At 42.3% G+C, this 23,098-nt stretch overlaps 3 protein-coding genes and 1 pseudogene across 3 annotated transcripts; 2 read left to right on the forward strand and 2 right to left on the reverse strand.

Moving 5' to 3' along the window:
- Window positions 1–480: 480 nt before the first annotated feature.
- Window positions 481–3,662, reverse strand: LOC133912126 (serine/arginine-rich splicing factor SR45a-like; annotated as a pseudogene).
- Window positions 3,663–5,804: 2,142 nt separating this feature from the next.
- LOC133912127 (uncharacterized) lies at window positions 5,805–20,142 on the forward strand. The gene is made up of 25 exons (XM_062354716.1): window positions 5,805–6,241; window positions 6,328–6,387; window positions 6,480–6,572; window positions 6,977–7,205; window positions 7,488–7,594; window positions 7,938–8,000; window positions 8,299–8,399; window positions 8,803–8,897; window positions 9,165–9,185; window positions 13,876–13,971; window positions 14,078–14,198; window positions 14,283–14,441; window positions 14,547–14,734; window positions 15,010–15,281; window positions 15,737–15,838; window positions 16,097–16,273; window positions 16,364–16,552; window positions 16,637–16,878; window positions 16,972–17,118; window positions 17,959–18,184; window positions 18,425–18,556; window positions 18,649–18,792; window positions 18,917–19,096; window positions 19,420–19,479; window positions 19,566–20,142. The coding sequence occupies exons 1-25, from the start codon at window positions 5,969–5,971 to the stop codon at window positions 19,635–19,637; spliced, it is 3,549 nt and encodes a 1,182-aa protein (XP_062210700.1). The 5' UTR covers window positions 5,805–5,968; the 3' UTR covers window positions 19,638–20,142.
- A 207-nt stretch (window positions 20,143–20,349) lies between these two features.
- LOC133912129 (uncharacterized) lies at window positions 20,350–21,103 on the forward strand. The gene has a single exon (XM_062354719.1). It carries the CDS (start codon window positions 20,573–20,575, stop codon window positions 20,966–20,968), a length of 396 nt encoding a protein of 131 aa, XP_062210703.1. The 5' UTR covers window positions 20,350–20,572; the 3' UTR covers window positions 20,969–21,103.
- Window positions 21,104–21,483: 380 nt separating this feature from the next.
- LOC133912128 (uncharacterized) lies at window positions 21,484–22,696 on the reverse strand. The gene is made up of 4 exons (XM_062354717.1): window positions 22,305–22,696; window positions 22,087–22,179; window positions 21,854–21,991; window positions 21,484–21,745 (listed from the first exon to the last, which is right to left on the reverse strand). The coding sequence occupies exons 1-4, from the start codon at window positions 22,515–22,517 to the stop codon at window positions 21,704–21,706; spliced, it is 486 nt and encodes a 161-aa protein (XP_062210701.1). The 5' UTR covers window positions 22,518–22,696; the 3' UTR covers window positions 21,484–21,703.
- Window positions 22,697–23,098: the final 402 nt, after the last annotated feature.

Here is a 23,098-nt window from a genome sequence, read left to right on the forward strand (position 1 = left end):
GCAAATCTGACCAGCAAATTCCGGTGAGGTTCGGTTTGAATCATATTTTTATCAGTTATGATGTAAACCATGAAAAAGAACACATCGAATCGAAAGCATTTTGGATCAACCCCCTTTCATCATGTAATGTGGGTCTCGGAATACAGCACAGACAACCTACATCAATTACTACAGTGTGGAGGGGCCCTATGAGTCTATGATCTACGGTTCTGTTAACCGGGTATTTTGTGCATTTGGTGAAACATCATCAGCATATTCCTTGACACGAAGCATTTTAGGGCGCGCGCGAGGCTTCGTTTGGTGTATGCTCTGGAACGGGCGTCAGCACTGAAAAACCTCGTCGGTCCGTAGAAGAAGAGCATGGGCACAATTTCGCCAGATTCAGTAACCACAGTACATTACTAAGATGTCTTTCTTTTGATATGGTAGATTACCAAGGGTTAAAAACAAACAAAATGGTACTCAATTACCAGTACTGGATATCAAAATACTAGAAACATAGCAGGATCAACATAAAGCCAGTAAAATAGCGCACATCCCACACAGCTCTCATGTTTAGAATAGTGGCATACTCAACTGTCAACTCCCATGAATACAGGTCATATCTTATTTTCAAATATTACATAGCTCAACGCTCCCTAGAGACAGACCTCGAGTACGAACTGCGGCTGTGCGAGTAGCTTTCCCTTTAACGCCTCTGCCTGAAGACCTGCTGTGCGATGGTTCCCTCTTGCTGTATTCTTTCCTGGGAGAGGAGCTCGTTGATCTTTCTGACACTGGGGAACGGCTGTGAGAATAACTCTGCGGTGATATGCTGTGAGAATAGCTCCTCCGTTTGCTGGCCCTTGGGGAAGCACTTGGCAACCTTGAGATGGATTGATAACGGCGCCTGCTATAGTATGGTGAAACAGATCAGTTGTAGGAATGTGACCTCCATCTTCTGTAGCGGTATGGAGATCTTGAGCAGTACCGACTACCATAGTAAGGCGAGTATGGCCCACACTGATCATAGGGTGAGTATGACCTGCGCCTGTCATAGGCGGAGCTCAATCGCCTTCTACCATAAGGGGAATATGATCTTAGCCTGTCATATGGGGAGTATGATCTATCTCTACCATAAGGAGAATAGGACCATTCACGATCAGGTGAGTAGCGTGAACTGTAACAATCCCTCCGAATAGGTGAGTAGCTTGGGGAATACCTCCGTACTGGAGTCACCATGTAATCAAGTGATCAATACCTCCGTACTGGAGTCACCATGTAATCAAGTGATCAATAACAGGTTATATCAAGATAAATTACAATACTTATTGTCCAGAAAAAAAAGAGCAGACATCCAAAGATGACAGGCCACAACAACTTACCACGTGATGATTTTGTGCCAAGATACCTCCCAGGTGTTGGGGTTCGACCTCGTCTTCTCTTTGCATATACAAAAGGGGGACAAATAAGGAAGTGTCTTTGATATCAAAAGCAAGAGTGATAAAATTACAAAGAACACATTTAATAGAAGAAAATATACGATGCAGGTCATACAACCCTTTGGTTGAGGTGGCATGGTTTGGTTGTTAGGTTGAATGAGTTTGATGCAGAGCAGCTACCAACATCTACCATGTTGCTGTCAGCAAAATCTTCAAACGAACAGAACAACACTCAAATATTCAGCTCAGAAGATTAAAGAACATATAAATTCCATCCTGCAGAGAATTAAAATATGAAAAATATGAAAGTTGAGAAAGCCCACGCATTAGCATTTAGCAACCTTGTGATCATACCTTCTCAACAGTTATGACACGCCCCTCCAACACGGAACGGTCCAGATATTTGACACAGCGATCTGCCTCCTTAACACTAGCCATAGTAACAAAACCAAATCCCCGTGATTCCCTTGTCCAAGGATCAAGCACGATGCTCACATCAATCTCCTATAGTGCAGCCCATAAGACAAAGATATAGTTGCAAACAGCTACATGGGGTCTTCTCAGAAATGCAAACTTTCACTTTGCAGATATATTCTATAAAGGTTACCTCCCCCTCAGAAGAAAAGTGCTTCGCCAGATCTCAATCCGTAACGCAAGCTGATAAACCAGCCACATACAGGTTGTTCCCAGGGTTTTCAGCATCACTTGACTCCACGCTCCTAAAATTAAATGAATAGCAAATACCCCGCAGAGTTACAACAGCTAGAAATTTCCAAACTCTAGGCATAGGACAAATACAGAAGGACATTAACTAGTTCAATGATAAAGGGCATACCTAGAACGACTCCTATACCTCGAGTGGCTGCTTCGCCTGTAAGGTGAAGGAGAATCATACCTTGATCCTCTTGAGTACGACATCTGAAAGATAAAAGCAATAAATATGTCAGCAGTCACAAGGGGGATTGATATACAGGACACAGACAGATGACTTTGTGACAACATAACTAAAACAAACTAAAAACCTATAGTGAACAAAACTTTGAAGCAAGTTGTGACTGTGTCACGTGTCATACACAAAGGAAACAACTCACAAAAAGTGCCCAGATATTTCTCAACACATAACTTATGTTGCAACCTAATGGTATATCATAAGTGGACTCATGGACACGGATTCTTAAATTTAAATAGTAATCACTTTTTCCACCTTTCCTCTTTTTAAGGACGTAGTTTGCTCCATTTTAATCCCTTTCTCCCACCTAACCACCTCTCTTCCATTTGACTCAAATATCTCTGGAAGTGCACCCTCAATATGTATTAAAGGTAGTGAAACCATAACAGCGACAGATTCTTGTATCGTTTTCCATCAAAGTTTGTTTCCACTTTTTCAGAATAATTTGCCTCCCAATATATCGAACGAATAGATTATTAGGAAAACTACCATACGGGTGATGTGGTTGTGGCCTAATAGAGTTTAATTTCGTTTCCCTTTTACTAAAAAAAATCAGTCCTTCAAAATCAGTGCGGTGCCTCAAACATCACCAATTCTCAGAAATTGAGGTGCATATCACATATTAACAACGAAAACACACACCAAAATAAGTTTTACGGAAGGACTGCCACAACAGGTGATCCTTAGTTTAGTTTCATCAATTCTCATATAAATATAGGGCATCTAAGAAGTCAAACAAACAACAAAACTAGATCAATCAACGTCCAACCCTGAATCCTATTGTTTTCGAATGAGACAGGCCAAATAATTTTCACTTGTAACTGTATCCCAATTGTAACATGGCAAAACATGAGTAATTTTTTTTGAACCTTCATTCCTATTTCTCTAAACTATTAGATTATGAGGAAACGAGATGTAGCCACGTAAATGGCATGAGAAGGCATCAGATCAGACGTGCACTACATAGCTAGAGCAAAACATCAAACTAAAACTGAAAAATATAGAAATTCACTTCACCATCACAGCACAGTATCACACAACCGGGAGTTTCAGACGCCCAAATGAACCATAACCAAATCGGAGGCAATACCTTTTGTCGCAGCGAGATCCCACCCTCCTCCGAAGCCTCTCGTCTCCGCCTGCGTCTCGCGTCGATTACGGCACGGCCAGGGCACTTCCTTCCGTCGTCGGACCGCGCGTGCGTGAGTTAGAGATGGCGCCAGGAGAAGGTTCTGGAGGGAGCCGGACGCGAAACGCTCTCGAATCCGGTTGAATCGGTTTGGCGCACGCACCACGCTACCTTTCGATTTACACAATGTGCCGCCTCGCACCATCAATTTTTCTTTTTTCCTTTCTCATACTTTCATTTGTGCGTTTTCGTGGCCCGTTTTAGATGGGCTCTATCTGGGTCCAATCAGATTGCTGGCACCTTGACAGAAGGCCCAGTAATAAAGAAAGAGAGCTTTTAGAGCATGATGAGACGCTTAGATGATGGCTTAATGGCGTGTTTATAGAAAAAATCGGAATTTTTTCTTAACTGCAATAACATAGGTGTTTAGGTGAAGGATAAAGTATTTACTTAAATACCGCTATTTATATGAATAATGATAAAATAATTAATTATATTTAAATACTTGTGTTTTTGTTTATAATAAAAATTATAATTTTTATGTAGATATTTAACACTCTGTTTCTTTAAATATTAACTATAAGTAGATAGTATTGCTCATGCTCTTATGGTATCAAAACGCACTGCACTATATGAGAAGGTGTTTAGATAAATTGGCAAATTTTGGGGCCATTTGCAGTTGTCGTGTGTTAGGTTATCAGGATCGTGGATACATGTTGTATATCCTAAGATAGCATCAAGCTGAAGCATATGGATAAAATCTCGATAGAATCATGTTCACTACGTGAAAAGAGCTCAAAAATAATATATCATAATCGTTATGGATAACAGATGTGTCACTTTGAACGCGTAACTGATGACTAGTCATTAAGAACCTATCATCAATAAAATCATTGCTGACAGGTCAAAATTTAACATGTCACTTATTATAAGTCATAAATGACGGGTCACAGTTATGACCTGTCACTTATTACCGATTTACGTTTTTCGCGTTTTTAGATAGAAAAAAGTCAAAAAAAAAAGATCATCCGAGTCATCCCAACGTATGCCTATCACCACTGACCACGGGTCACTTCTATTTTTTTAGCACTATTTTTTGTCTTTGCGTCAAGCGGGAATTGAACCCGCCACCTCCCCTAGCGCACGCGTGTTACCAACTCAACTATAGTGTATTTGTGATGGACATCGGATATTTTATACTTTTATCTTATTTGCCGAAGGTTATAAATGGCATATCATAATTGTGACCCGTCACTTATGAAGGTTATAGATAACGGGTCGTAATCTTGATCCGTTACTGATGTTGATTTTTTTATTTTACATATAAAATTTGAATTAATATTTACATATAAAATATGTATTAATATTTACATATAAAATTTGATAGGTGGCTGGTTATAATTTATCTATAAAATGGTATTAATATTTTTATAAATTTTTGAATATCTCATGCAAACGATCGTAATTTGATATCTGCCCTGGAGTGCATTCGGTAAAACGAGCATAATTTTTGCATACGAACTCGGATTTCGAATTTTTTTTTGACTCTATGGACATAAAAAAAATACATCCGTTTCTCCCCCACTTTATTGGTTTAGGTTAATTTTTCGAGGCCAAAGACGGTTTGGAAAATTGAGTTCTCGACTCCCGAAGTTTCTGTACTGTTTTCAGAATGCATATTTGTGTTCATAGCCGTCACCCCTTACATCAAACTTGAGCATATATTATATATATTTTCTATTCTAATGCTGCTTAGGTGATAAAAAATAAGAAAAAATAAAATAAAAATAAAAAATGTTAGTGAACGGGTTAAATTGTGATCCGTCATTAATTTTGTATCTTCTTTATCTGTTTTTCACGTATCGATTTCAAGTGTACGAGAACACAAGGCCGTCATGAACAAGTAAAAAACATGATTTTAACAACACCCTTCTCTGCATGAAGAGATGATATTACCGATCGCTAATTTACTCAGCTTAGTTTGCTATATTTTTTTCTCTTTACATATTGTTCTATGTTAAGTCATTAACAACTTAGAAACAAGCATTTACTCAAGTAGGATAATACACTCTAGTTTATGGAATTCAATTAAATATTGTAAAATCTACGTTATATGCCAGCATTTTTACCAAAATCTTCTTAAACCTAATCCAGCCAAACTCAAAAGGTACCCCTAGTACGTAAGACCAAGAGCCTAGGATGGCCCACCTGGCAGACTTCGTTGTGATTCCAGGGCGTGCCCTTGGCAAAACCGGCGCGATCGGACCCGGACCAGCCAAGCCAGGTACAGCCTACACCGTGCAGCGGCCACCAATTGGTGTGCAAATTGGCGGTTGGATCCAGCGATGCACTCATCCTCTCACCTCGCTGCACCACTCTACCGGCCACCCGACCCGTCCTCTTTGCACGCCGGAGATCTCACACTCGCACGGCCGCCCCTCCCCTCCCCTCCCCCCCTCGCCCGCGGCCATGGCCTCCGGGCAGGACTCGTCCGGCAAGACGCTGATGGATCTCATCACCTCAGATCCGTCGGCCGCCCCGACCGCCGGGGCGGCCTCGCAGCAGTCCTCGTCGGGCGGCGTTGGCTCCCTGCTGGCGAAGCCCGCGGCGCCGGCGCCCGCGCCGGCGGCGGATCGCAAGTCGAAGAAAGGGACGCTGATGCAGATCCAGAGCGATACCATCTCCGCCGCCAAAGCGCTCAACCCCGTCAAGGCCCTGCCCCAGCGCAACAGGAAGAAGAAGGCTCGTCCCCGCCCCTCCCTTTCCTATTGACGCGTCATTTCTGCTACCTCTGTAGTCTCACGTTGTGCTATATGCTTCTCGTGCAGCCCGTCTCGTACGCACAGCTGGCCCGGAGCATCCACGAGCTTGCCGCGACGTGCGACCAGGTCCGTGCTGCTGATGCTTCGCTTGGATCGAATTTTGTGATGCGAGCTTCGATCTGTTGGCTTTAGCTTCTCTTGTGCCCTCACTTTTGCAGAAAAGTTCCCAGAGGCAGCTTGTCAACAGCGTATTCCCCAAGCTGGCCGTGTACAATTCTGTGGATCCTTCGGTGGCTCCATCTCTTCTCATGGTAAGCCGTAAGCGTGCCATTCTTCTACCCACTTTCGCTCTCATATGGCTTCGTGTCCCATTTAGGCAGCACACGTAATTTGTAGAGATGGAACTGATATTACTCCCAGCAAATTCAGTATGATAGCACCACACTGTGCGATCACTGAATCTTGATTAGATTGAGCTCACTTTTGGTGTCTCAAACAAAAATTAGGTACTTAAAATACCTTTTGTACTGAAATTGCAAACCTATCATAGTCCATGGTTACCTAACCTAACGAGATATTGTATAATTTAGCTACCTTTTTTTTTTGTACTGAAATTGCAAACATATTATAGTCCATGGTTACCTTAAACTAACGAGATCTTGTTTAATTTAGCTATCTTTTTTTTCTTACGTCAAGTCTGGTTCTGTACTTGCAGCTCCATCAGCAATGTGAGGACAGAAATGTTCTGCGCTATGTGTACTATTATTTGGCCCGTATATTGTCAGATAATGGTTCCCAGGGTTTAAGTGCTGCGGGTGGCATACCCACACCAAATTGGGATGCTCTTGCAGACATCGATGCTGTCGGAGGAGTGACTCGAGCAGATGTTGTACCTAGAATAGTTGATCAGCTTTCAGCAGAATCCTCCAGTGACGATGTTGAATGTATGCCTTGATACTATCTCAGTGTACATTCAGAGCTATAGTATACAAAATTTATGTTTCAATCCTACCTCTGCCACTTATTGGAACATCTAAATATTTCATGGGGACAGCTGACCATCTTTATGAGAAAAAAAGTATTTCACAGCATCATCATGCAAGGCTCAGCAAAAACAAGAAAATTATTTGTCAAATAACGCCTTCAACCCTTTTCCTTATAATTCCCTGTTAAATCATGTTGCTTGGTTCTTCATTGTGCTTAATTATGGATGCTGGTCTTTGAAGTTCATGCGCGGAGACTTGCGGCTCTGAAGGCCCTTACCTCCTCCTCCAGTAGCAGTTCTGAGATGTTGGCAAAGCTCAATGAAATCGTATTTGGCATTTTGGAAAAGGTTGGTCGTTCATATTGTCAGTTATGGTTTGTACAGTCACATTAGTCCCTCAATCTTTAACTTTTCTAAATTCCTTTTCAGTTTCCCTTCTCCGTAGCTAGAAAGTTTACAGTGTTCTCTCAATAATATCATTGTTCACCTAAACGGGCTACACAGCTGTGTACACGGCGTGTAAACGCTACACGATGGCTGTTCACCTAAACGGCCGTGTAGCCCGATTAATCACTGTGTAGCCCGATTAATTGGCCGTGTAAGTCCGACTATTAGCTAAACGATGGTTGACCGCTTGTGTAGCGTTTACCGTGTAGGAAAACACTGCATAATATATTCTGGATACTTTCAGGTGGCAGATACTAAACAGAAACGGAAGAAAGGTATTTTTACTAAGCAAGGTGGTGACAAGGAGGTACTGTTTCGAAACAAGAGTGTGTATTTTATTTTTGCGCTGCTAAGTTCTGTTTGTATTCAGTATGTACACTTAACCCTTAAAGGCAGATGGACTTTCCCATTGTCGACCTTGCTAACAATGGGCATTGAAAAACAGTTAATGCTACACCACATTTAACCTAGTAGCTTTTCTACATTGTACAGCAAAGATGATGGTCCAACTTAAAGTTTATTTTGAGCTGAAAAAATGCAATGCTTCTTCATTATGTTCTGAGCTCAACCTTGTGGCGTTTTCCTAATTTCTATTAATTTTGCAGTCTATTATACGCAGTAACTTGCAATATGCTTCTCTAAGTGCACTGAGAAGGCTTCCACTTGATCCTGGTAATCCAGCATTCCTGCACCGAGCTGTCCAAGGGTGAGTGTGGTCTTATTGTCTTTGGAAAGCTAATTATAAGTTTACTTTCAACCTTATATTCTGCACCTATGTTTAATGCACAAATTCCCAATTGTGTTGATGTTTTGCTTAAAAGAAACATATTTGGCTATGGGAACATTGTTTGTGCTGTCTTTTCTTTGTTTGCCGTAATAGTTCTATATTAGAAACCAATATTAATGCAGCTCCTATAATTACTGATTTTGATTAAATTTCTTCCTTATGTTATATTTCTGTATTCAGTTATCTTCTTCAGACTCAGTGTCTTTCTGTTCTTTGAAAACTTGATCTTCTTGTGCCATAATTGTCTAATACACATGTAGGAAAATACTGTTACATAATCGTCATGTTGTTCTCACCAGGCTAAGGCTTGATAAAAATGCAGGATTGAATTTTCAGACCCAGTTGCGGTGAGACATGCGTTGTCAATAATATCTGAAATTGCTGCCAGAGATCCATACCCTGTTGCAATGGCATTGGGTCAGTTTCCTCACATACTACTATCAATTGTTCATAGTGTTCATTTATTTTGTCACGCGGACATAACATAGACCATTATTATTTAGAGTATTGCTGATCTTTTTTGCACTGGAAACCAGCAATACTACTAAAGTAAACTATAATAGTAGAAATTCCAATCTTGATCTTGATTATTGTATATTTAGTTAATTTGTAATGAACCTTGTTTCATGCTATTTAAGTATTTATGTGTTTTATCAATCTCATGTATGACTTAATGTTATGCAGGCAAAAGCGCGCAACTCGGTGGTATGCTTCCTTTTCCTTCATCATTTTTGTGTTAATATCTTCTTTCATCATTTGAACACAAATTAGTTAGAAGGGATTTCTGGTTACCGAATAATTGCTCCTGTGTCTAATATATGTTTCAAGTAATACAATTTTTTTTTTTTTTTGAGGAGGAACCAATCAATACAATTCTAGTTCAATTGATCGAGTTACAAGAACCAAAATTTCTTAGATAATTTCTTTTGTTTACAAAATACAGATAGGCAAATGACTTGTGTGTTGTGGGGAACTAAATATATGTTAATTACCCTTCATAAATGTCCTTTTAACTATATTTAATCATTGGACCACCCACAAAAAAATATAAGTTATCAACTTAGGGGAAACATATCTTCCTGGCAGTAGCCAGTGTATTACATGCTCTAAATAATAACTGGAATATCATCATGTAATTTTGGACAGTATCTGATTGTTGTGACCAGTTCTACTGTTCATTGTTTTTCATTCCACCTAAAAGGCATTACTAGGGCTGTTCATTTGGGGTTTTTTCCCGGTAATTTCAGTTTAGTAAATATTGTGTTCTAAAATATATGGTTCAGGATCGGTTAATACCAAAATATTTCGGTGCGGTATGGGTAAATACCATATTTAACAAAGTTGACATGAATTGTTGAACTATATGCCAACTTCTGGTCACGGTTACAAATTAAAGATGACAGTCGGTAGCTTAAAAATGAACTATAGAACAGCTTTCAACCAGCTGCAAGTGAATTAAAACTACACAGAGCTACACGCACGCACAAAGTGAGCTATTACTAGCTTTGTTTTTTAGAAGGATTAGCTTACTGCTTAAGTGTCACCCGGTTTTAAGACTAAACTGAATGTACTTATATGTATGCCAGGATTAAGTTACATACATATAGTGACGTTATAAATGAAATAACAGAACAATATCATTAACTTAAACATACCTTCGTTCTAACAAAAAAGGTTCAGCGATGTAGCGGAACTAAGCATATCATTCATCTTCAACTAGGCAATTTCGCATGCAATTGACGAAGAATACACCCTAGAATGCGCCATCCTTTGCGAAGTCCTCAAATTCTTCCCCGACTAAGCAACATTATTTGAGTATAGCAAGCGTGAATACATATAATACTCAATAAGTATGGGAAAGTATGACATGTGGCCAATATCAATGATGGCTTAACTCAGAGATTTATTTGCATAAATGCTATTTTAGTAGTAAAACGGTTGTAAAAGCAACATATTTACTATGTGCAAGATTATTTAAAACTTGAGTCAAGGTTCCAACCACCTTGCTCCACATCTGAGGTTCCAACCATCTCTAACCAACGACCAACTCGAAGCACAGTTCCCACCACTGTGACCCACCAGATCCAAACCACCGAACTAATCATGTGAGGAGTCCACACCGCTCATGACCGTGAGCATGGCTAATATATCAGTTTTCACTGTGCAGAGGTCGTACACTTTGCCCACAAGTCGTGATCAGCTCTTTCGCCAGTACCCGTCGGTACTTTACACATTTCTGAGGTGTACGCCAAGAGATCACTACGAGACCTTTCCAAAGAGTCTCCCAGTATGTACTCGTCCACTGAGGTTTCACCGCCGTGGGAGTACACCCTCTATTCCAGAAGCTCCCTCTTGTGCTTGGTAGTTCCGGGTTCCGTACCTACACCTTCATCTGCCTCATACGCCACTAGGAGAACTTCTAATTTCTTGGCCAAGCCGTGCCCATATAAGCCTCGTAGTTATACTGTTTTTATAGGTGGTCACTCTACGAACCGGTCCTTAACATGGTCCAAGTAAGACTGCCATTATCCAACATAGGGAAATCACCAAAATGCGTCAAAGCCCACAATTTGCCTGGAACAAATCCACAGGCCAACCATCATGCCTCACTTTCCCAGACACTATAATACTCCTGAAAGACAATGAAGAAATGACAATCAACTTGAAGTTGCTCCTTTACAATTATGAAGCTATGTCTGGCCTCAAAATTAACTTTCAAAAAAAGTGAAATGCTCATGATAGGTCTAGAGGAGGAAAAAAAGCAGTTTTATACTGAGATGTTCAATTGTGCCACTGGTGAATGGTCTATAAAATATCTAGGAGTCCCAGTTACCAGTAGCAGACTCCTTGTATCACACTGGCTTCCATTGGATGAAAAATTACTTAAAAGACTTGATGGTTGGCAGGGCAGTTCACTGCCCCTTGCTGGCAGAACCACCCTAGTTAACTCTAGCTTAAGCAGTGTGTCTATTTATCACATGTCTATGTATCTCCTTCCTAAAACTATTGGCAGAATCACCCTGGTTAACTCTAGCTTAAGCAGTGTGCCTATTTATCACATGTTTATGTATCTCCTTCCTAAAACTATTCATGAGAAAATGGATAAAACAAGGAGGTAGAGCTAAAAAAAGATATCATATGGTGAAATGGAATAAAGTGTGTAGCCCAAAAATAAAAGGGGAACTCGAAATACAGAATCTAAGAAAGCTTAATATCAGCCTGCTATGCAAAGGGTGGTGAAAACTTGAGAACAATAATGGTATGTGGCAATAGATTGTGAAAAAGTACATCACAGATAAAAGCATCTCCCAAACTAAACCAAATCTTAAGTGTTCCCCTATGTGGAATAACTTACTAAAGGCGAAGAACTTCTACTTGGCTGGCAGAAAAATGAAAATTGGGAATGGTGAAAAAACTGATTTTTGGAGAGATGCATGGTGTGGTGAGGTCCCTTTCATTGAGAAATTTAGGGGGCTTTTTGACATCTGTAATGAACAAAAATTGTCTGTTGCCGCTGCTACAAGCAAACATTGAAATTTGTCATATAGAAGATGGCTTAATGAAGGGCTTCAGAGCCAAGTGAGAAGGATGAAGGATGTTCTTATGACTTGTGCTTTGTCCCCAGAGGAGGACAAGCCTATTTGGAATTGGGGAAATGCTGGAAAGTTTTAAGTGAAGTCAATGTACAAACCACTTATGCAGAACCCAGGTTGGTTTGCATCATAACATAATCTGGAAAGCAAAAATCCCCTTGAAAATTAAAATCTTCATGTGGTTGGTGTATCAAAATGCCATCCTTACAAAAGACAATCTTATTAGAAGGAAATGGAAAGGGAACCCAAAGTGTATGTTCTGTTATGAACCTGAGAGCATCGACCATTTGTTCTTTGGGTGCTCAATGACTAAATATATCTGGAGTTTGATTGGTTTGGTCATTGGACCTAACTGCCGCCCAGAAAACTTTGATCAGTATTTTAGTTGGATCAAGTATTTCCTCCCTGAGGGGAAACTCTTTATATGACAGGCTTAGCTGTTGTTGTTTGGGCCATCTGGAGAATGAGGAATATAGTGGTTTTTAATAAAAAGCATGTTCGATCTCCTACTGAGATTGTGTGCTGTGCATGTTCTTTTCTTCGTTATTAGGCAAGTCTTCATGATGGTCAGCACAAAGTTGTGTTGGAGGCTAGAGCGCAGACCCTGCAGGAAACGGCACTCACCTTCCAAGAAGCAGGACAATGGCGCCACAAAGACAACCGATGCAATCGTTGAGATCAGCTAGGGGGCGTTCGCGGAGAGCAAGAATATTTTGGGATGCTTTTGTAACAGCTTTTGGGTGTGAGGGTACCTATGTGGTCTGGAACTATGTCGCTAATAGTAGGCCCTATGTTTGGCGTTGTCGTTTGAACGCTGGTGTTTTTATTTGTTGCTCGCTTTGACATATGTTGTTAGAAGGTAGCCTTCAGTGCTGCGTTAGTATTGGTGAGCGTTCTAACTTTATCCTTAGTTCGTTTTGCTGTATATGTCTCGGTCCGGAGGAAGAAACAGGTTGTAATTTCATTGCCTTTGTATAATGAAATTCGGGGTTAACCCGTTTTGGAAAAAAAATTGGGGGTTTTATAGATGGGAAAGAGGGGATTGAATCGACTGATTGGAAAATTGGTGGTGGGCGGAAGTTTAAGGTGTCAGTTTCCTTGTCTCCCATCCTCAATCGATGCGCCATTGATGACCTTCTTCAACTGTGGTTACCAGTTACCATATGTGTGTTCGATCGACGGTTTACTGCATTGATTTGGGCGTGGGCTCAGCGGGATTCAAACCGGGCACCAGCGAGCGGTAAAGAAGGGGAAAATCGGTAGGTGGGAGATGATTCTGACGGTTGGGGCCCACTTGGTAGTGAGAGATAGAAAGAGGGGAAAACTAAGCTGTCACATTAAGAAGCACGACTTGCCAACCAGCTGTTGACCGCTGTAAAGTGAGCTAATTGTCCGCTTGGGCTATTTGCAATTCATCCGAGCACACAAGCTAGCATGGCACGTGCTTGGCCCAGCACACACGCGAGATTGGCCGCACAAGTCATGAATGCTGCTGCTAGTTCGGTTTGCTCGGTATGATCCGTTTCGAGTTGGTAAATCCCAAAACAACCGATTCAGCGAAATCCACTATTTCTGCCTACTGTAGCAAACACCGTATACGGGTCAAACCGAGCTGACGGGTATGGTTCAAGTTTTTGGATGTTTCTTCGGTTCGGCTTAATTGTGAACAGCCCTAGGCATTACCTGCTATTGTGCATAAATGATTTCTTCCAGTTTTGTCAACTTCAATTATGTTGGAATTTTCTTCTTTCCACTTTGTTGTTTTTATTTGTGTATAATACCATTGTGTCAAATTGAAACAGGAGCTCTTCAGGACATTCTTCATTTACATGATGTTCTTGCCAGGGTTTACCTTGCAAAGCTGTGCCATTCAATATCTAGGGCACGTGTATTGGATCGTAAGTGCAATTTGTTTTTGTGCCTGCCCTGAATCCTGATATCTGCTTCGTGAATTCCAGGGTGCATGCATTGAATTGTTGTTCTGATCATATATGATTTATGTAGAGAGGCCTGACATAAAGTCTCAGTACAGTTCTCTCCTCTATCAGCTTCTTCTGGATCCTAGTGACAGGGTCTGTTTTGAGGCCATACATTGTGTGTTGGGGAAAGCTGACAACACAGAAAGGTATCGATGATGTGGAGGAGTTGTATTGTTCAAAGCGTAAGTCACTAAATGATAGAAAGTATATTCAATTATCATGTTTTGCAGCACTGAGGACAGAGCTGGTGGATGGATTCGGTTAACTAGAGAAATTCTCAAATTGCCTGAGGCCCCTTCTGTAGCATCAAAGGGTGTTCTATCTAAATCTAATGAAAAATCTTCGACGGCAAGACGTCCTCAGCGTCTCATCCAACTTGTAATGAGAAGGTTTGTTGTATCTTTTTATGACTGCACGAGTGATTGATCTCGCATGTTTCCTGTATACAGCTGCTGGTTCATGGATGCTTAGTGTTTAATTTTTCTTATTCTCAGATTGGAGAGCTCTTTCCGTAGCTTCTCTCGTCCTGTTCTTCATGCTGCTTCAAGAGTTGTTCAGGAAATGGGCAAAAGTAGAGCAGCTGCTTATGCCTTAGGTGTTTATGATGAGGGGGCCACTCTTCAAGGTTATCCAGATAATGTTGAATCTCTTGATTCTGATCTTGAGAATCCAGCGGCTGAAGGTATGATGTTGTTGTTATAGATTTCAATTATTTGTTGACACATTCAAGTGCACTTTATTAACTAAAATCTTACAAACTGTTTCCTTAAATTCATTTCCCACTGAGTTGGCTATACATATAGGACATGCCTTTATCTTGTAGAATTAGACCAGTAACTTTTCTTAAGCATGCATCTGAATGCATCGAGTTTGTTTTGTTTGTGATCAACTTAGGCTCTTATGCTTAATGCTAATTTCACTTTTTAACCATGTAAAATTTCCTTGGTTGTGTTGTAGCTACCCGGAAGGCTAATCCACTATCCAATGGTCATGGTATAATGGACACAATAGCAGGGTTATTAGCATCACTGATGGAAGTTGTGCGGACAACGGTAGCATGCGAGTGTGTATATGTTCGAGCGATGGTCATCAAAGCTTTGATATGGATGCAAAATCCACATGAATCTTTTGAAGAACTAAAATTTATCATTGCATGTGAGCTGTCTGACCCAGCCTGGCCTTCCTCTCTCCTGAATGATGTTCTACTAACCTTACATGCTAGGTTCAAGGTACTGGATCCCTTTAACTGTTAACACTATGTATAGTGCTTATTTTGTTTGTCTTTTTCTTAGTAGGTTGTTAATTTCCTCCTATTTTGATAGCTTAATTATGAGCTGTATGCCTCAAATCAGGACATCTGAGATTGGAAGCAGATTAGCCGTTCTGTAGTGTCATTGAGTATCCACGTATTCAATGATTAAACTTAACATTATTCTTTTAAAAAATGCTGAAACCTTTTTATTTTGAATACTTGATTGCATGTTTTTTTAGTATGTGCTTTTATTTCTTTGCATTAAATTTTGCTTGAACTTTTTCCAACTTTGTTTTATTTTCCTGTTGTTGTCTAAGGCTGTTTGTTAACGCTCTTGCAGTTAGCCAGTTATCATTTTGATTAGTATTAATATGTCCCCCTTTACCTGATTACATGAGTGATCTTTTATTCTGGTTTGTTCTTACATGATAGGCAACCCCTGATATGGCTGTGACTCTGCTTGAGATTGCCAGAATTTTCGCCACTAAAGTTCCTGGAAAGATAGATGCTGATGTTCTACAACTGTTATGGAAGGTAGGCCTTTTGTTTTAAAGTAGTTTTGAAAGTTATATTGAGAAAGTTATATTGAGCCGCCAAGGTTTACTTTACGAAAGGGGCCCAACCTTTGCAACCAATTTGCAAAGCTGCAAGTACTTACATATCTGCATATGACCATTAGCATTTTACACTTTGGATTTGACAAATTTGTTGGTGTTTTCAATGGTTTGTATATCACTCTTTTCTACAATGATTGTGTGCACTTCACATAAAAAATAAATTCTGCCTTTCCAGACATGCCTTGTAGGAGCAGGACCAGATGGGAAACATACAGCCTTGGAAGCTGTGACTATAGTCCTTGACCTGCCACCGCCTCAGCCCGGTTCAATGTCTGGACTGACATCCGTTGATATGGTGTCTGCGTCTGATCCAAAATCTGCAATGGCACTCCAAAGATTGGTTCAAGCTGCTGTAAGGACAAAAGTTCCACTTGGTTAATTTATTCACTGAGCTTAGGCCTTGAAACAATAACATACTGATGTTTGTCCCTATAATTACCAGGTTTGGTTTCTAGGAGAAAACGCAAATTATGCTGCATCTGAATATGCCTGGGAATCTGCAACGCCTCCTGGTACCGCACTAATGATGCTAGATGCTGATAAAATGGTTGCTGCAGCTAGCTCCCGGAATCCTACACTTGCTAGCGCTCTGACTAGACTCCAAAGGTGTGCATTTAGTGGAAGCTGGGAGGTAGGGATCTTTGGAAAGGACTTTTTTTTTACCTTCTTATTTTAATGCCTTTCTGTTTTTCTTATCTTACTGTTTACCTTGTAGATCCGTATTGCTGCCGTCCAAGCCCTAACAACCATTGCAGTAAGGTCTGGTGAACCATATAGACTGCAGATATATGAGTTTCTTCATGCTTTGGCTCTTGGGGGCGTGCAATCAAATTTTTCAGAATTGCAGCTAAGTAATGGGGAAAATCAAGGTGCTAGTGGTACTGGTCTTGGATCTTTAATAAGCCCAATGCTCAAGGTCCTAGATGAAATGTATAGAGGTCAAGATGATCTTGCCAGGTTTGTATGCCCAAAATTCCTCATGCTTCTGGAGAATAGTCCTGAGGTGACTGCTTAGTGTGATTTTTATCTTTTATTGTTATTATTTTGCAGAGATATTCGCCAGCATGATAATAGCAAACAAGAATGGAGTGATGAGGAACTTAAGAAACTTTATGAAACCCACGAGAGGCTTCTTGATTTTGTTTCTTTATTCTGTTTTGTTCCAAGGGCCAAATACTTACCTTTAGGTCCTACCAGGTATGTATTGTTGTAATTTTTGGCGGTTAGTTGTCTTCTAAAGCAAATTGTTGTTCACTTGAAATCTTACTTCATTGCTAAAAATACATACAAACTAGGTACTGTTCGGTTCACCTGTCACCACTGTGTGCTATCTTCAGTGATTTCTGGAGCCTTGAGCCATACAATAGAACTATGTTAGCATGAGAATTCTGGATCACTTGGTCCATGTTATTTAGTTAAGCGTGGTATTGGGCCACTGTCCACTGGATCTGGCCCATATTGATTTATATGGAAGGAAAACAGGTTCACTGATATAACTTTGGATTTTTTTCTTCTTGAAGAAAACTACCAGCTTTAGTAGTTTTCCCTCACCTGTAATATTTTATTTTAGCAAATTTGGTATTTTCACAGTTTTGGTGTCATTTGGGAGATAATAGGATTTCTGACATAGTCACATGTTATGATGTTTTCTTATCGATCATATAGCCTCAGAAGCAAATGGTTTGATGGTAGCTAGCAATCATGTTCCATTTAAAACTTTCCCATTTATAGACTTAAGAATAATATCTGATGATAGCTGGTTGTATTTGTTTACCTAATTATAGTTCGTAACCTTAATGTATCTAGTTTACCATATTATAAAGCATTCCATTGCATGGAAGAACCTTTCGTAGTATTCAATGAACTGTACCTGCTGTTCTACCCCCTACCCCCACCCACCCACCCACACAAACCCCCACGCAGAAAAGAGTCAGTTTAGCACTTGAGTCTAAATGGATGTATGCCTTTATTTATTTATTTTTTGCTGGGATGAAGTATTGTGTGAATACCCTAAGTAATGTTGAATCGTGTGTACAGTGCCAAACTCATTGAGATCTACCGCAACCGTCATAACATCAGTGCATCTGGTGGTCTAAGTGATCCTGCTGTTGCTACCGGAATATCCGATCTTATGTATGAGTCCAAAGAAGTACATAAAGAGACCAATACTGTGCAGTCTGGCATCGACCCTGATCTGGCTATGGCCTGGGCAGCAGGTTTGGGAGATGATGATTGGGTAAACAATGCACCTGCTGTTGATAAAGTAAGTTTCATTATTGTGATTTGCTTTTGTTTTTTGAGGAGATCATTTACTGTGTTTTTTTGCCAAGTACTACAAGTTTCTGCTTCCTATCTGCTCAAGTAAAAGGCCTTCTGTTATCTGAGGAAGATGACTTAGTTGCTTAATCATTTCCGCACCAGTTCCCCATTTCCTCATGGAATGTGCTTCATTTGAGAATGATATATATTTTTTAATCACTGGGATTGTTTGATCCAATGATAGGTAAAGGACTTCCTTGCTGGTGCTGGATTTGATGCTCCTGATGTGGATGATGAGGAATACATGAACTCTAGGCCATCAGTTGGTTATGATGATATGTGGGCTAAGACAATTCTCGAAACATACGAGGCAGAGGTCAGTGTTACAACACATGCTTAAGGTATTTGACTTCAGATGTTTTTTTAAAATTTGTACAGACTAGCAGTGTTGTTTTTCATTCGTTTCAGGAAGATGATGGTAGGTCCTCTGGTGGGTCCTCTCCTGAGTCAACTGGTTCTGTTGAAACCTCCATATCATCCCATTTTGGTGGCCTGAACTATCCGTCATTGTTTAGTTCAAAACCATCAAGCTATGGGGCTTCACAACAGACGGTATTTTTGCTTCATCCGTGATGTTGTTATGTTCTATTGCAGACTTACTGTACTGGTACAATCACCATTTTACATAAGAGAGATGGTTCCTGATAGGCTGATATTCAATTTGCTTTTGCTTCAGATACGTGAAGAACCACCATCATATTCAACGTCGGTACTACAGAGGAAGGAGTCATTTGAAAAACCCCTCGCTGGGCGTGGAGGTCGAAGTTTCGGATCCCATGAGGATGAAGATAAGAGTTCTGGGAATCCTCAGTTTGGGAAAGCATTGTATGACTTCACAGCAGGTGGTGATGATGAGGTATGAGGGCTGCAATTCCTCTTTTGGCTGTTTGTCTTAACTTCCTGAAGTTCAGCGCTTGTCAGAGTATTGGTTGATCTGAAAACATGTTTTTTTTTTCGGATTAAAAATTCTTTATTTCACTAAGGAAAATCCGTTGGTGTTTTCGTGATACTGTATATTCAATATCTTAACTGGTGAAAGAACTGTTGTAAATATTGAATAGCAAAATATCCTTGCCCAAAAGACCAAAAGAAAGTGAAAGCCAAAAATAACCAAGCAAACTCCTCTTTCCTGTCATCAATACAAACAAAACAACACTTATTCATGCAAACTTTTTTCAGCTGAGTTTAACGACGGGAGAAGATGTGGAGATTGAATATGAGGTTGATGGTTGGTACTATGTAAGTTCTCATCGCACCACTGCTTTTACACACTCTTTGATTGCGAGTGAAAACATTTTAAAGTTGGTGATTATTTCTATGCCCAGGTGAAGAAAAAGAGGCCTGGAAGGGATGGAAAGATGGCAGGTTTGGTTCCTGTTCTGTATGTGAGCCAGTGATAATAGCTGTGCATCTGTTCCATACTTTTGGAGGCTATTCGAAGTAAAAGAATGGTATGCGGGGAATGCTACTGTGCGGTCTTGGTGCAAACTCTTTGAGCTCCTAACGTTTTACAGGCACACTGCCTTGTGGGAGGCCATACCCAACCATCTCGGTGTTCGTATGATGCTGCAATGTTGTTACTGGGCGTGATTTACGTGCTGATTAATTTGTACACATACCACGAGTTCATTCAATTGATTGTTTTCGTTAAGGTGGACATTTGCTTCAGAGGTTATCCATTCTTCATCTGTTCATCAGTTGTGCTATACCATAGTCAAATGTAGAGGTATCAGGTTTTTCCCTTCCTGACCATTATTTTGGTCTTGTGTATGGTGTGATTCAAACAGTAAGTAGTATTATTAATTTGTGTAAATTTTGTCTCTGGTGAATTATGGAGCTTATGCCATAGTGAAATAGCATGCACCGTTGTTTTATTTTACTTAAAGCCATGATTTTGTTCAACACTATGTTACACCGTAGTCGATAGCTGCATGCTATGCATCAGTTCTGAAATGCTAGATCTTGACTTGTATATCCAATCGTTGATCTGTCCTTGTGTATCCTGTGGATGTTTCTGACCCTCGTCTTCGCCATCCCTCTTTGGAGATACCGCCCTGCCGGCTCCGTGTCGCCTCCATGCCTTTCTTGTGATCGGGTCGCTGACAATCTACCCTCAGTTTCTACGGGCATTGCTCCAGGCGGAGGCTACGGCTCGCCTGTCTCCGCCATGTTCTCTTGCTGCCTGCTAACTCCCAGATTGCGACTTGTACCACAACGATGGGATCAAGGAAGAGGCCGTGTGTTAGCGGCAGCTGCCAGCGAGTAGGTTATACGTGCACGTCTCACCGACACATCACAAACCGGCGAAGCAGCAGAGGGGAGAGAAACCACGATGGGGAGGAGCGGCGGCGAGGCGGCGCGGAGGAGGGAGTTCGGGAGCATGGACGAGTTCTGGGGCTTCTACCTGAGCCAGCACTCCAAGTCCGGCACGCGGCGGTGGCACTTCTTCGGCACGCTGGCGTCGCTCGCCTGCGCGCTGCTCGCGGCCGCCACGGGCCGCGCCGCGCTCCTCCTCGCGGCGCCCGCGCTCGGGTACGGCATGGCGTGGTACAGCCACTTCTTCGTGGAGGGCAACCGCCCCGCCACGTTCGGCTACCCCGTGTGGTCCTTCCTCTGCGACCTCCGCATGTTCGTGCTCATCCTCACCGGCCGCCTCGACGCCGAGCTCGCCCGTCTCCGCGTCCGGCCGCCGCCCGACGCCACGGCGGCCTCTGCGCACCGAGACTGATCCGTCTCGATGTTTGTCTATCCTGCCTACGCTTAGCGTACCCGATGGCCTAAATCAATCGTACCAGCGAGCAGTTCATGGTGATATCAAATAATACCAGCGCGTATGTGTGTTTGCTCTGCCAGCGAGCAGTTATAGATGGAGATAATACTGCCATGTTCTCTCTTGCTTTCTGTGATTGCCCTGATCTTATTATCTCTGCTGTTTGAGCACAAGCAAATCTAGATTCCAATGGGCATGGAATTCTCCCTAGTTTGGCTAGAAGGGCATGTGGTCAGACGCTTGTCGCTCGGGAGGCGCTCGACGCTAGTGAAATTGGAAAAAAAACGGTTTCAGCATGGTGATTAGCATATAAATTAGACAGTACCCGTTGAAGGACTTTTATATCGACGTTTCATTGTTCTTTTATTAAGCGTCTATTTAAACGTCTTTGCATTGTACATGCCCTTAGAACGATTCGCAGTTGAAAAATTGGTAGACAAGTTCTCGAAAAAAAAGTGATCAGCACCGAAGCATGATAGATCTATTGCTTTATTTCCTGCACTCGACAGATGCATAATATGATGGACAAAACAATATTCGCGACGCGAAGCGTGAGTTTTGAAGTACAGTATTACAAGAATCTCGACGCGTAATATGATGGATGCATGTGGATTGCGCCCTTAATCCGTGAACAACCAGTGTGATTTTTTATTTGCCGGTGGAAGCAGATGTCTGAAGGACGGAGAATATTGCTCAGCTGTCGCTCCTGTTAGGCTTGTCTGACGCCGGAGACACCTGAAATAAGCATCAACTATTTTCTTACTGATGCGTTCTATACTGCTCGTAGATGAGAACTGCAGAAACGCCAGTATATATAGCATAGGGGAGTAGAATCTGCCCTACCGTATCAGCTGATGGGATCCACTCATTGGTAGCAGGATTCCCCTTGCAAGAAGCATGGCGCTCCCCTGCATCGACGCCTTCAGAGAGTTCGAACGAGGCGCCGTGGGGTTTGTCCATCTTGATGAAGCCTGTTCCGGTCTGCTCCCGCGGAGTTGGCGCAAGCAAAGATCACATATTAGTCAATACTAGCTCGTAATCAGCACTATCAAAGCAGGAGCGGAGAAGGCCTTGACCGTGTGGTGCTGGTCGCCGACGCAGCCGAGATCCTTGTAGTACTCCGTCTCCACGAACTCCTCCCCCACCTTGCCGCCCTCGCACAGCAACCTCTGGAAGAAACAACGACAACCCCCGTACGTGTCAGCTACTCGTCGACTCATCTTTCATCGGACTGCACAGGCAAGAGCAGTTCAGACTCGAGAGTTAGACGGGCTAGGAAGAGGGGGAGGGAGACCTCGATGCGGGCTTCGAGTTCTTGGAGCCTGTCGAGCTCGGGGTGGGCGTTGTCCGGGACGAGCGCGTCGGCGTACACGTCGGAGTGCTCGCTGCGGGAGGGCTTGGTGTGGCGCTTGGGCGCCGCGTCGTCGAAGTACTCCCGCACCTCGGCCTCCCGCGCCGCCTCGTCCTCGGGGGAGAGATGCGCGTCGCTCCTGTTCGGCCTCGACATACCCGCACCTGACCGCGCTTCCTGGTTTTCTTGTCCCACCTGACCGCGCGCAGGATGCCAGATACGGCTCTACGTCGTTAGGCGCTCGCCTCGCCGAGCAGGCCGCGCGCGCCCGTGCAGCCTATTATGGTGCGAGGGGAAGACGCGGCGATGGCGGTGTGGGCGCGGGGGCCAACGAGATATTTGTGATGGCAAAAATATCTCTAGGTGGGACGAGGGAGGTAGGTCGCGCCGCTGGCTTAGCGGGGAGGAATCTGATGGGTGAGAGGTCAGGAATCGCTCATCCGTCGCGTCCGAGGACCGCCGCAGTAGATCTCGCGGGCGGCGTAGGATGTGTGTTTGGGGCTCCGGTGCGGGGTGTCGCGCGCGGAGATGCAGCGGTCCGTAAGGTTTTGGTTGTAGAGGTAGAGCCGCAGAGGAGGTGCTGAGCATTTTGAGCGACTCAAGGTAGATTTTTTGAGCTGCTCGGACTTGGGAGTGTCCGATTAACGATGTCATTGGAATTGGTTTTACAGTTTTATATGGTTTTAGAGTTCATTTGAAGGTCAACTGTAACAATGGAAAAGATTTCTGCGTATCGG

Source organism: Phragmites australis, chromosome 3 (genome assembly GCF_958298935.1).
Source record: "Phragmites australis chromosome 3, lpPhrAust1.1, whole genome shotgun sequence".
NCBI lineage: Eukaryota > Viridiplantae > Streptophyta > Magnoliopsida > Poales > Poaceae > Phragmites > Phragmites australis.

Bases quoted from the DNA above. Each gene is read 5' to 3' on its own strand.
- LOC133912129 (XM_062354719.1), top strand. From the start codon at position 20,573: ATGGGGAGGAGCGGCGGCGAGGCGGCGCGGAGGAGGGAGTTCGGGAGC.
- LOC133912127 (XM_062354716.1), top strand. From the start codon at position 5,969: ATGGCCTCCGGGCAGGACTCGTCCGGCAAGACGCTGATGGATCTCATC. The intron at 13,972-14,077 runs GTAAGTGCAATT...TGATTTATGTAG, and splicing joins TAGGGCACGTGTATTGGATC to AGAGGCCTGACATAAAGTCT. The intron at 16,553-16,636 runs GTAGGGATCTTT...TTTACCTTGTAG, and splicing joins CATTTAGTGGAAGCTGGGAG to ATCCGTATTGCTGCCGTCCA.
- LOC133912128 (XM_062354717.1), bottom strand. From the start codon at position 22,517: ATGTCGAGGCCGAACAGGAGCGACGCGCATCTCTCCCCCGAGGACGAG. The intron at 22,180-22,304 runs GTCTCCCTCCCC...TGTTTCTTCCAG, and splicing joins AACTCGAAGCCCGCATCGAG to AGGTTGCTGTGCGAGGGCGG. The intron at 21,746-21,853 runs GTAGGGCAGATT...TGCTTATTTCAG, and splicing joins GGATCCCATCAGCTGATACG to GTGTCTCCGGCGTCAGACAA.